We start from the raw sequence: 12677 nt of genomic DNA, 5'->3' as shown, positions 1-12677 counted from the left end.
AAAATTTGAGTTCGCCGGCGCCCCCACCGCCGGCGGTGGAAAGGAGGTCGCCGCTGGTTTATGTAAGTAGGGCGGTTAGGGAGGATATGGCACCTGGGGTGACGAAGGTGGGTCCGGTACGTGGTGGTGGTGGTGACGTGGAAGGGGGAGAAGTTGGAGGTGAGAGACGGTCGAGGGCGGCTGTAGAGTCGATTCTTGAAAGGTCGCAAAGGGATGTTATGATGAACAGGGTGGCTTTAGGATTTAGGGTTTGTGCGGTTATTTTTTGCTTGATTTCGTTTTCGGTTATGGCAGCTGATAAAACTCAAGGTTGGACTGGTGATTCATTTGATCGTTACAAAGAGTACAGGTGACCATTTTCTGCTTCTATCTATACCTCTGTTTATGTTATTTTTGTTTCAATGGTAAAGAAAGCATTTTTAAGTGGAGAAGCAAATTTTGCACAGAAGCAGTAGTGTGTGAACAAAGCTTGTGTGCACCTCAGCTGATAGATTTTAGCTGTAATATGAATTTTTTGTGACTTTGAAATTTCCTTTCATCAGAAGCAAGTACAGTCAAACCTCTTAATAACGACATGGTTATTACAAAGAACATACTATATATAACATACTTCTTTTCTTCTTTTCGTTTCAATTTGATTGTCTTACTTTCCATTTTAGTCGGTTCGGAAAAGAATGTCATCTTTGCTTTTTTGGCAACTCTTCAATACTAACTTTTCATGTGTCTTGTTTAAGACCACAAGATTGAGGGACATTTTGGTACAATCTACATATCTTTAGTTTAAGACTACAAGAGTTAAAAGTGTTTTTGTATTTTTTAAATTTCGTGCCAAGTCAAAACTAGACAAACAAATTGAAACGGATAGAGTAATATGAAAGTCGGTTCCCAAGAGAGGTCTGACTGTAATTCTGTTTTGGTTGATCCAAGGGATTCACAGTTGATTTCTTTCTCATGTTTTTTCCTTTTTATTCTCGTTTACTATTTCCTTGCTTTCCACAGCTTTAAGTAATGTTAGACCTAATTTTTGCCACAGGTATTTGGTAGCTGTTAATGTTATTGGATTTGCATATGCTGGATTTCAAGCATTTGATCTAGCACTCAGTTTGGCAACTGGGAAACACTTTCTCTCTTACCATATGCGATATCATTTCAATTTCTCAATGGATCAGGCAAGTAATACCATTTCAACTGGTGTACTCTCATAATAAGTGTTTCAGGTTTGAGATGAAATTGGTAACTGGTACTGGTTTTGCTCTTAGGTATTCGTATAAGCTCTTAGAATGTTGCTAACAGGGAAGGGTGCAGAGTCTGGATTATTCCAACTATAAATATATATTCAATTGAGCTGCTTGTTTGAAGGAAAAATAGCATTTTTCAGTGGCTTCTTTAGTCCTGCTTTTTTATTTTTATGTAGATTTTAGTTCAGTCTTGCTCAGTAAAAAAAAAAAAAACGATTTTCCTTCCCACTCCAAGACATATGATTTGGATCCCTGGGAACAAGTCTTAGAGAAGTAGATGGCTCGGCTCCACTGGGAGATGGGAAACTATTTTAGTTCAGAGTTTATCAGAATTCTTATGGTGGGGTTTGTGAGAAAGAAAAACTTCCAAGTGCCTTATGTAGGAGCAACTAGATAACTTCTTTCAGCTCTAGTGTTGAAGAAAAACTTTTCAGTGCCTCATCTTGGCTGAAGGCTTTGGACAACCTAGGTAGGGTAGAATCATAGGTAGCTTACTAATCCATACAACTGTGTGTTTGAGATGAACTCAACAATGGATAACCTATAGAATTAATTATAACACATAGTCATAACTTCCTAAAGATATTTGGACCCTCCCGTAAAGAGGGTTCAGCACTTGGAAAGCAAGAATTCGGGGCTAAATAACTTATGGATGAATTCATCATTAGGAAGGTACTAGATACTTTTCATGGAAACTAAGATGACGAGTGATATTTGAGAATGAAATTTACTTCAATCGCCAAAACTATCAAAGCACACCTTGGCCCAATAACAGTTGGCTAATCTTATCTAGTATGTAGTGTGTTTTGACTCAAAACGACCTGGTACATCTGATTATGGACCCTAAGGTGTTGTCATATGTTGCAGTGTTCATGACATTTACTTAAAGCTTCTTAAGTGTATAGTTTCTATTTAGCCAGTTGAAAACTTCTGGGTCAGTTTAGTTTATTGTTATTGTGCCGGTTACAACAAAATTGTCTTATATGTATATCATCATACCTGGCTTTATTAGTCTTGCTACTGTTCTGTGTATATATGCTCTGATGATAGTCTTTTGTTCTCATACCTGTGCAGATACTGGCATATCTTATTATGTCTGCATCGTCTTCTTCTGCAACGAGGGTAGACGACTGGGCATCAAATTGGGGAAAAGATGCATTCACAGAAATGGCAAGTGCATCAATCGCGCTGTCTTTCCTGGCTTTCATTGCTTTTGCCTTCAGCTCTATCATATCTGGTTATAGCCTCTGCAACCGTACTTCCTCATGATCTTGAAATGAGTTACAACTATTCATCCATTGCGTAATTTTGAGAAATTACTGCAACAAATATTTATGTCTAGTGGATCAGAAGTTGTACAGATGTAGTTAATAGATTTAGCTGTATAATAATCTCTTTTTTTCCCACTCCTACTGCAGATGAATAAATATACAAATCCGGTTAAGCAAATTGTATTGTTGAGTAGCTGAAAAAAAAATGTCAAATATGCATATGTTCTTATGGATATGGTATATGTTAAATCTTTATGATGTATTGAACAGTGTGAATGTGAAACCTTTTTATTAAGAGACATAATCAAATCTTATTTGAGTTCAGGTAAATGAATGAGATTATGATAATTTGATGACCTCTGTGAAAATAGATAACCTGTGATGAATGACCACTTCAAATGGGTTTTCTACAGTTCATCTACCTCAACTTTTCACTTGGACAATAACATTTTTATATTGAAAATTTCAGTAAATACAGACAAGTTCATTAGAATCATCCTATGTATTTCTTCACCTAGAAAAGGAGATTCTTGACACTGGAAAAAGGTCAGCTACAAAAAAAACATCTCTTTCCACCTGTCCTCCTCACCTTCCTCTCTCCAAAATTGATCCGAACACATATCGACTCATTTCCTTAATTTCCTCTTCCTCCTTGCTGAAACATAGTCTAGTATCATTAGTCTCAGTTTGGACTCATCTTTAATATAACCATCTGGAAGTTCATATCATAAGAAATCTATTGAAACACAGTTGTGGCAATGTCCTGAGGTGTTAAATAGGCTTTAGGATTATCTGTTCAACTACCATCTGAAGTTCTCCTCTGATCCGAGGCAGAGGGATCCTGCTTTCGTGCCTCTCCAAAATTTGATCTGCATTTGATGGCATGAACCAAAAAATTAATACCCAAACTCATGAATCGAGTTATCAGCGGAATGAGTGGTTGAAGAACAGTTAGGATGCTACTACATGATAAACTTCTACAATATTGAATTGGAATTTAGCAACCCTTTTTCCTGTGCCTTTGGTTTTTGTCTGGAATGTTCTCAGGAAACAAGAAAAGAATCCTTAAAATGTAATGACAAGTTATCCATTAGCACTTGCTAGGTGAGTGATGTTCATGTATCTTCTCTTAAGTAATTCAGATAGTAAACATCACCAGAAGGCCCAATTTAAAGAAAGTGCACCTATTATCCCTATAATTGCTGTTCAGATTTCAACCTTTCCAGAAAACTAGCAGATATTATGTCGCAAAACAAATAAGTGAAAATCAGATAACTAACATACACATTATTATGTCCATGCCACCCTTGTCCTTGCAAATAATATGAAACTATAACCGAAGATACAAATGATTCATATACCTAATTCCAACTAAAAAGGGAATGAGAAACCGTTTATTGATACAGAACAGTAACCAATACTTCCAGTTCCCTTCTCGTATTTGGTGGGCGGTCTGGAAGGTGAGAAGCCAGAGATTTTGAAGGAAAACATGAGTGTACATAGATTAAAAAGATGTATTTATCTTTTAGCGTTAGTGTGAAAACCTTGATGTAATGGAGCTAGGGCATGTAAATCATGGCAACTCTCCCTAATAGAATATAAGAGTGTTGTTCATTAGACTACCTCAACTCCTTATGTGTACAACTATAGAACTCCTTACTGATCAAAAAGTAACCAGTACTGCCAGTAACAGTGACATGATCACAAGGTCATATGGACTCTTTGGACGGAACATTATTCTTAATGCAGCATAATTAATGAGAAAATGAAAAACTCATCAATGAGACACTTTAATAAGTTTATAATGAAAACTCACCCGCAAGTTGAGCATTTCTTGTGATGCTTGCAGAATATTGATAAACAAACAGAGCATATGAAACCCATGTCAATCGTGTTTTTATGGCAAAAGCACCTGAAAGTTAGTCGCAAACATAATCAGGTGAGCAGCAATACTTAATGGACTGTGAAGGGGTGAAGAGTACCCAATACCAATTGGGGGCTAGATTCAAGAATTTGTAAGAATGGACTGGAAATTGGAGCACAGATTTATTTGAGTCCAGATAGGAGGAAATTCAATAAAATACTCTACTTTTGCTATTAGAGAATGGGTCTCCTTGATAAACATTGTTTTCTTTTTTCAGGATAAGTATGCTATCAAAAGCTGCACTCTCAAAAGTAAGTCGTAAGTTCATAACACTCGTAATGACTCAAAGCTGCTGGAGTTAGGAAAGATATGGTTAAGACAAAATTAACAGATGATACAACAGCCTCAAATAAGAAGATCTGAGGAGAATTTCTGTCTGCCAAAAATACAAGTGGATGATGAAAGCTTTTGTTTAATTTAAGTAAAAAAAGGTACAATAGGAAAGAGCTTTCACAATGCGAGAGAAAAGGTAGTACAGTCAGACTATTCTTAAATGACATTGAGCTAGATGGATAAAATACTTAAGCTCCGTAGGTAATTTGAGATGATTCAAGAAGAATGAGATAAGCTAACACAAAGAACTTGAACATTGACAATAGAAAAGTTGAATACTACCATTAAAAAGAGTACATAAAATATTAGTGAGGAAACATACCAATTATAATATTACCAGTTCATCATATGAGAAATAACTTAAATAATAGACACACTAATCACTTACGATGCACGGAAGTCAACTCCAACAGGTCTGGGAAGTTGCAAGAAACTCCGAGAATGTAAATCAGTCGCAAAAACTGTCTGTATTTATTACAGTCTCGTCAGTATTTTCAAATGGAAAATTAGATCTCAAGACAAGACATTCTACAAATAAACATCTCAAAATAAAACAAGGCATTTAACCATCTTACAGATCACACCAGGTGAATGAAAACACATGGTACACCAACCGCACAGACAGAAACATGCAACTTGATATCATATTGATGAGAAAGAACGTCTTTAATAAGAAATCAATTTCAATATAACTTCTGGTGTAGATACTGTATTCTAGTCATGAAAGTGGTTGTAGCAATGGACCATTGCATTCCATGAAACGTGAATGAAATGTGGAAAACAAGGTCATACAACAATTACATCTTCATTCATGATATTATTATCTCCTACTCACAGAGACAAAGCATGAGAAGTTCACTATAGAGGGCAAAAGGAAAAGTCATCGAACTGTGGCAGTCCAGATGACATTTGGAGAAGATTTTCTAAGTCCACAAAGAGTACATTGATACTTTTCAGTCAAAGCCTTTTGGTTGATCACTGTATCTCCAACCCCAACAATAGTAGTACATATCAAATATTTAACACCAGATTTAAAATAGTTAACTTTTGGAAGGTCTTTTTAGTGTAAGCTCCTTGGAAACAAAAATTGCATACACTAAACAAATCAAAGTATAGTGACTTGTTCAACATGCTTACACATCAGATAGAAACTAATGTTTGAAGACAGCACTGGAGACAACCGTAGATGTTCAATGTTGGACCCATGCTATTGACGAGTTAAAATGGTAAGCTAGAGACAACTTAGTATTAATAATTTTAATAACACTTACAGAGAGATATTGAAACAGTCCATCTGATACTTGGGGTTTCAAATATACACCACCAGTTATGTAAGAAGCCTGTTCACAGATATGCACCATAACATCAGTGAGCCAGAAAATAACTCTTGCTGGGAAAGAATAGATTTTCAACCAGAGCTTTCAGGTATAGAAATGCTACCTGCTGAAGAAAAGCAGAATGCTGAGATCCTATTACACATGAATCAATGGGTACCTGCAACAAAAACGCATTGCATTTCTTAGAGTAGAATCACAATATAACAATCTAAGTCCCGATCCCTAATTTTGAAAATTCTACATTTATGAAGACAATGTGACAACTTTCTAATTAATCAAGAAGGAAAATTGAAAGAAAGAATTGTTAAATCCTATATACCATTGAACGTTGAGCTGAGAAAATTGAATTCATGACTGCAACATATCTGCAAAAAAAGAACATGTTTCAGCAGAGAACCTAACAATGAGAAGATTGTAGATGCTGTGAAGATCCAACATACTGTCCCGGCCCATCTGGAGATCCATGCAGACACAATATCTGCCATAATTTCAAGCACAATTTCTTAGCAAATATCAATATTCATATCCAACATAATAAAAAAGGAATCAAATTTTAAAGTACATAGCAAGAAAAGACACAATTTTTTCCTAACAACTACCTTACTGATAAATGATCAAATCAACAAACACAAAAATGATGTAGTAATATCTGATAATATCACATTAAGAAATTACCCATGAAATGGGAATGGAAACGGCAGTTAAAATGCAGGCATTTCATTGGGAATGGTAGTTTTTTCTTTTCTTGATAAGGATGGGGAATGGTAGTTTCACTATACCATTGGATAAAAATTGCAGTACAAATAAATCAGGGCACATTGAAATTTAATTGATGGTTTTGTTTAAGGTACATAAAACATAGAATAACTTAAAGTATTACCTCACCAAACCCCCATTAAGTTGGTTATGCACCTTTGGGGTTAAGAAACACTCTATCAGAAGTAACATGAAACATAAAAGGCCAAAGAAATCACTGGAAAAACTCGAAGTTCTTTTTCCCCTTGGACTATAGATATTTCCATGGATAAGGTATTTGGCATAATAACATGTTATGCTAATAAATACTAAAGTTCACTATCCCAAATGGATCGACCAGGAAAATATCACATAAGCATAAAATCTACAAATGTAACTGGATAAACAAAATAATACTAGTATAAATTCTCATAACAAATTCCACCAATTTAAAATCCCAGAAGAACCCATTTTCAGTTTCTTCTAAAATAAGGAGCTTACCCGAGGCTGTGGATGAAGAGGCCCTGAACGAAATACCCGTTGAATGTCTAACAGTTCACACAGGTCAAGAGAAACACTTCCTCTAAACAAACATGAATTCAAAGCTATGCACCATAACAGATAAAAACCAGTGGCAGATATAGCTAATAGCTACGGTTCAACCAAACTCAGTATTTTCAAATACGGAACATGAATACATAAGTAAGAAGAACTAAAATCAAACAAAAAATTAGATTTTGTATCTAGAATTTCAAAAGTCAGTAAATTCAGTGCTAAGAACTTCAAAGAATAAACCTAGCAAGTCCAACACCTCTCGATAAAAATCATTAAAGTTGCAATTCAATAAGAATTAAAAAAACCAACAAACATGAACTGATTGAGGATACAGCACAAAGCCATAGAAAGTGAACCAGAAAGCAGTGAAAATCCAACTCCATCAACAGAGTCTTCTTGACTCAAGGACTCATCTTTATCCACAAAATCCTCCAATTTCTCCAACAAGCACTCAGCCCTTTGCATTGACGAAGTAGACGAATCAAATACATAATCACATGAATTGTACCCAGTTGCAATCACAACCACTTGATTCATCTGATTCAGTAAAAGTATCGAATTCAAGAAAGCAAGAACCTGCATTTCCCCCATACATTCCAGCATCAAAATTCAATAAATGGAGAACACAAAACTATTCATTTAAAAAAAAAAAACAAATTTTGGGTTTTAGGGGTTTTTACGTGTGATATGAATTTAGGGAATGTGAAGGCAGTATTCTTCATTGAGCTCCAGAAGTAGGGATTTGTATCGACCAGAACCATCAATAGGCTCACATCGTCTGAAAGTACTCAAAAGAGATTAATTTAACACATTTTTCTCTTATTCCACTAGCATGTACGCATACTTCAGCTACACAGACAGAAAAGGAGACAGACCTGCGTAAAGCTTGGATGAAACCGGAGTCATGGCCGCCGGTGGAATAAACCTGAATTCACCGGTCAGTGTAGAGAGTGTCGCCGATGCAATATACTGTCGGGCTTTGCCTTTTTAGTCCTCCGGTGGTAAGGAAGTAACAACTATAAAAAGTGTATAATTGATTTGTTAAGAAACATATTTATTAAAGTAAAACATCTCAATATTATAACAAAGACAGTTTGGCCGAGTGGTCTAAGGCGCCAGATTTAGGCTCTGGTCCGAAAGGGCGTGGGTTCAAATCCCACAGCTGTCAAATTTTTTATTTTAATTTTCCAAATTTAAAAAAAAAAACACTAATTCCCTTTATTTTTAATTTTCCCCTAACCCAAATAATTACTAATTATTTTTTAGGAAAATTAAATACACAATTTATTTTATCAGATTCTTTAAAATCCTACTATTTAAAAAATTACAAAAATTCTTACTCTCTCCTATTTTCGGATACATCACTTTATGTATCGGTCGGATTTTAATTTTCCCCTAAATTCAAATTATTTTTAAAAAAAATAATTCCCTTTATTTTAATTTTCCCCTTACCCAAATTATTACTGCACTTACTATTTTTTAGGAAAATTATATACACAACTTATTTTACCATATTCTCTAAAATTCTTATTATTTGAAATTTTTTTTTACAAAAATTCTTATTCTCTCCTATTCTCGGATACATCACTTGAATACACCACTTTACGTGATATATCAAGATGTGCACGATGTATCAAGACGTTGAGCAATGTATCTAAAATCGATGTATTAGAATGTTTTGGAATATATCCGGAATTGACTAAACTTAAGAGATTTTTTAAATTTGAAAATAATAAGGATGAAATATAATTAACTCTTAATATCACATGATTTGCGTAAAATATAACTTTATTTAATTTTCCCCTAACCCAAATTAGAGTTTTTTCCTTTCTTAATTTTTTTTTGTATAAAAACTATTTATGTTGATAACAAACGGGTGCTAGGTTAGCTATCTTTAAAATTGTTGAGGCATAAACCCAGGACTTTAACACAAACACTCTGTTCAATCAAGAAAAACACAATACAATGGGTTCGAAACCTTGCTTCATTGATAAACTAGTAGTAAGTACAAACTCTCTCTTTTTTTCGATTTCTTGTGCCAGATTATAGTGAATTAATTGTTTAATGCTAAAAAGATTGTATTTTTGGTTTGGATTAGGTTCCTGGTGATGTTGTTTTGGATCTTTCCAGCATGACTAACCAAACGATTAAACTGGGTGGCGGCCTCCAACAGGTTTTTCTTCTAATTTTCCTCTCAGAACTCTGATTTCTGTCTCATGGGTTTATAGATTTTTGCTCTTGTATATACAAATATTATTGAAAAAAGGGTTCTTTTTATGCTTTATACACTGTAGTGAGTTGGAATTTTATTGTTCAGAGCACCAAGAAAGTTGCTAAAAACTATGTACATGTAGAATTGGGAATCCATCAATTCTCTCACTGGTTTTGGATTATTACAATCTTACTTGCTTGATACACCAAGAACTCAACATTTGGAGACACAGTTCTTGCTATTTTGAAAATAAATAAATATTCTTTTTCTTTCATTCTATATGTACCAAAAAGAGACCTAAAGCTAATGTATTCAAAGTTGGCTTTTCTTGCACTTTGCCTGTATATGGTTGTTTTCCTCTGTGGATGGTAGTACTCTATTCAGCATTATTTGAATATTGGTACTTGAGAAATTTCTATCCTACTTACTGCACTCTAAGTATAAGGAGGCAATGCAGCAAAGTTTATATTTTCTAACTGCCTTCAAGATAAATATATCTGATGTTCTATACATATTTTCCCCATTTTGGCAGGACCATGACGCTGTAACTGTCGTCAAAGCAGGTATTTTGAGATTTTCAAAGCCAAGCAAGTACTGGATTGAAAGCTCACACAAAAGAGTGAGTGCAGTGCTATCTTTCTAGAATCATCCAAGTATACACTTCTGCTGTTATTTTTAGTAGATTTTATTGGAAAAATTCCTGGTGTTTTGGCCAATATCTTAATACGTTTAAAGTGACCTGAAACTATTTCTTTTCACTACACATTCTCGTGATTAAAACAGAGATAGTAAACTGTACTTTGGATTTTCTTAGAGTGAAACAGTAGGGAATGTGTATGAAGCTAAATAAAGCAGCACATATTCACTGTTTAGGTTGAACTTTGGAAATTGATGTACCTCGTCAACTGTGAAATCATACTATAGTCTAAATAGATAAGTTGCTAGAATAAATAAGCCAATGTGCGTTATGGTGGATCTGCAAAATTTAGATGTCGTCAACTATTGCACAAGTAAGTTAATGCTACTATATTTGAGAGATAAAGGAAGATTTTTCAATTCTGAATTGCAGGGGTACTATATGTTTTTTTTTTTGCTCAGTAAATCAGCGAAAAATTTATAAAGGGATAAAAGTATGAAATTACAAGGTTAAATGTATTGTGTTGAAATATGGACTGACAAGGGAGCTATAGTACTACCTTATCAAATGGGAGCCATAGTACTAATGATTCCATCAGTGAATACTTAATTTCTAGATTTATACAAATCTTTTAGAAATAACCATGTTCAGTGAAAAAAATTAGGGTGATCTCTTCTGGTCGAGTTGAAGTGTTGAACTTTCCTTTTTCTTTTCTTTTAAAGAATAATCAAATTGAACTTTCTTTAATTTGCTGATCTGCTGTAATTTCTTACAGTATATACCTACCGTGGGGGATGCTGTCCTCGGAATTGTGGTGGACAAAAGAGCAGATGTAAGCATTTTTAAGTATTTCAAAACTGTTTCTTATTATTCTTATTGTAAGTAATACCACACTTTATTGTGACAACTTCTTTATTTTGATTTCTGGTGAATAGTTATGTTAACATTGCTCCTAGCCGTGTCCTAAATTCTACTTGCTGCAGCATGAACTCTGTAACAGCTACACTTCTAAGTAGTTGAGTACGTTATGCATTTAAGAACTTAATTTTTTCAGTATCCCACTATCCTTTTCTTTTTAATGAGTTTAAAAGTCAAAAGTCAAGATATTGATACTCCTTTTTTTGATATATAATAACCTTAGGGGTCGTTTGGTTGGGAACAAATTATCCCGGGATAAGTTATTCCACCATGTATGGGATACCATCACTAAGGTGTAAATGGTGGGATAAATAATCCTAGGACTGCATAATACCTCCAACCAAACGCAGGATAAAATAGTCATGCATTTTATCCCTGGGATTATTATACCTTATACCTTATACCTCACACCAAACCACTCCTTAACGTATTAATCTCATCATCTTTTGATGAGTTTCCTTTGATGCTGTTAAACTATGTATAATTGGTGCTTCTAGGAGTTTCCTGCTGCTCTAGATCTTTTGCTTTAGTTTGTCTTTCTGCTTCCTGTTTTTGATCAATCAGATCTGTGGTGCACTTATCTAAGACATAATGAGCATCCAATGCATAATTTTTTCTCCTAATATTTGAGGGGGTTTATGTGTGTTGTTGACTACTTAGTTTCATTTGTTACAGTTTGGTTGAAGTCAACTGTAGGGTTTTAGGTTCTAAACCACCATGTCTCTGCTAAGGACATATCAGTTGAAGTCGTGTAAAAAGGTCTGATAATGTCCTTAGTTGTGATCCAAGTCTGCTGGGAAAAAAGTTCTGTTTAAAGTATGTGTTGGTTATTGACCATATAGAATGACATTCATATTAATGTGGTGGTGACTATATGTTGATCATTGACTATACAAAATTACATTCATTGAGGTAAAAAAGTTGGTCCAATTTTTTTTTCTCTGTTTCTAGTACTTATGATGAGAGATTTCCTGTGTTTGTCTATTTTCCTGTCATTTTCATGAACACATCAAGATTTGTCACAAATATAATGATGGTCCATGTGAAACTTCATTGATTCTTATCTGAAACTGCAGCTTATGTCATTAAGATCTATGGTTTTTCCTTATGAACTTCAAATTCACTTTTGAGTTTTCTGGCAGAGCTTTTATGTGGACATAAAAGGGCCAATGATGGCATTCTTGCCAGTGCTAGCATTTGAAGGAGGGAATAGGAGAAACATACCCAAATTTGAGGTGTAATCCTAAGTTCCATGATATTTGAGCTCATATTCTTTGTTCTTTTCTCATCTTATGTTTTATTATGATAGAAAATACTTGTACCAAAATGAAGATACTGTTTTGCAATTTTTATCTGATTGCAAATATTTACTCTATGAATCTTGATCATTTGAAATTGAGTGACAGCTTTATTATTTAACTCAAATGGAGATAGATGAATTGGAAGGCTCCTTGCAAATGGCAAACTCGACTCTCCTCTAATTGATAGCAGTTTAATTTACCCCCCCCCCCCCCTCA

General features: G+C 34.6%; 3 protein-coding genes and 1 non-coding gene across 4 annotated transcripts in view; 3 read left to right on the top strand and 1 right to left on the bottom strand.

Annotated features, from left to right (window-relative positions):
• Positions 1–6: 6 nt before the first annotated feature.
• LOC102595649 (CASP-like protein 4A3) lies at positions 7–2823 on the top strand. The gene is made up of 3 exons (XM_006347398.2): positions 7–349; positions 1034–1169; positions 2313–2823. The coding sequence occupies exons 1-3, from the start codon at positions 87–89 to the stop codon at positions 2505–2507; spliced, it is 594 nt and encodes a 197-aa protein (XP_006347460.1). The 5' UTR covers positions 7–86; the 3' UTR covers positions 2508–2823.
• Positions 2824–2992: 169 nt separating this feature from the next.
• Positions 2993–8402, bottom strand: LOC102595318 (general transcription factor IIH subunit 3). The gene is made up of 11 exons (XM_006347397.2): positions 8269–8402; positions 8074–8171; positions 7726–7969; positions 7340–7386; positions 6544–6581; positions 6423–6468; positions 6207–6260; positions 6038–6106; positions 5155–5231; positions 4326–4421; positions 2993–3378 (listed from the first exon to the last, which is right to left on the bottom strand). Exons 1-11 carry the CDS (start codon positions 8297–8299, stop codon positions 3306–3308), a joined length of 873 nt encoding a protein of 290 aa, XP_006347459.1. The 5' UTR covers positions 8300–8402; the 3' UTR covers positions 2993–3305.
• Positions 8403–8481: 79 nt separating this feature from the next.
• On the top strand, positions 8482–8561 carry TRNAL-UAG (transfer RNA leucine (anticodon UAG)). The gene has a single exon. It is a non-coding gene; the product is annotated as a tRNA-Leu (tRNA).
• A 711-nt stretch (positions 8562–9272) lies between these two features.
• The window catches only part of LOC102594990 (putative exosome complex component rrp40), a 5306-nt gene continuing 1901 nt past the window's right edge, over positions 9273–12677 (top strand). Inside the window, exons 1-5 of the mRNA XM_006347396.2 lie at positions 9273–9394; positions 9492–9566; positions 10138–10224; positions 11018–11074; positions 12303–12395. Of these exons, the coding sequence (XP_006347458.1) occupies positions 9359–9394; positions 9492–9566; positions 10138–10224; positions 11018–11074; positions 12303–12395 (348 nt within the window). The 5' untranslated portion in view covers positions 9273–9358. The remainder of the gene's footprint in view (positions 9395–9491; positions 9567–10137; positions 10225–11017; positions 11075–12302; positions 12396–12677) is intronic.

Source organism: Solanum tuberosum, unplaced genomic scaffold (genome assembly GCF_000226075.1).
Source record: "Solanum tuberosum cultivar DM 1-3 516 R44 unplaced genomic scaffold, SolTub_3.0 scf00087, whole genome shotgun sequence".
Classification (NCBI taxonomy): domain Eukaryota; kingdom Viridiplantae; phylum Streptophyta; class Magnoliopsida; order Solanales; family Solanaceae; genus Solanum; species Solanum tuberosum.
Note: the sequence above shows the minus strand (reverse complement) of the source record. Positions and strands in the feature narration are given on the sequence as shown.

Coding starts and splice junctions, on each gene's coding strand:
- LOC102595649 (XM_006347398.2), top strand. CDS start 87: ATGGCACCTGGGGTGACGAAGGTGGGTCCGGTACGTGGTGGTGGTGGT. Junction 350..1,033: donor GATCGTTACAAAGAGTACAG/GTGACCATTTTC, acceptor TTTTTGCCACAG/GTATTTGGTAGCTGTTAATG. Junction 1,170..2,312: donor TCAATTTCTCAATGGATCAG/GCAAGTAATACC, acceptor ATACCTGTGCAG/ATACTGGCATATCTTATTAT.
- LOC102595318 (XM_006347397.2), bottom strand. CDS start 8,299: ATGACTCCGGTTTCATCCAAGCTTTACGCAG. Junction 6,469..6,543: donor TCTCCAGATGGGCCGGGACA/GTATGTTGGATC, acceptor CTTTTTTTGCAG/ATATGTTGCAGTCATGAATT. Junction 4,422..5,154: donor GGAGTTGACTTCCGTGCATC/GTAAGTGATTAG, acceptor ACTAACTTTCAG/GTGCTTTTGCCATAAAAACA.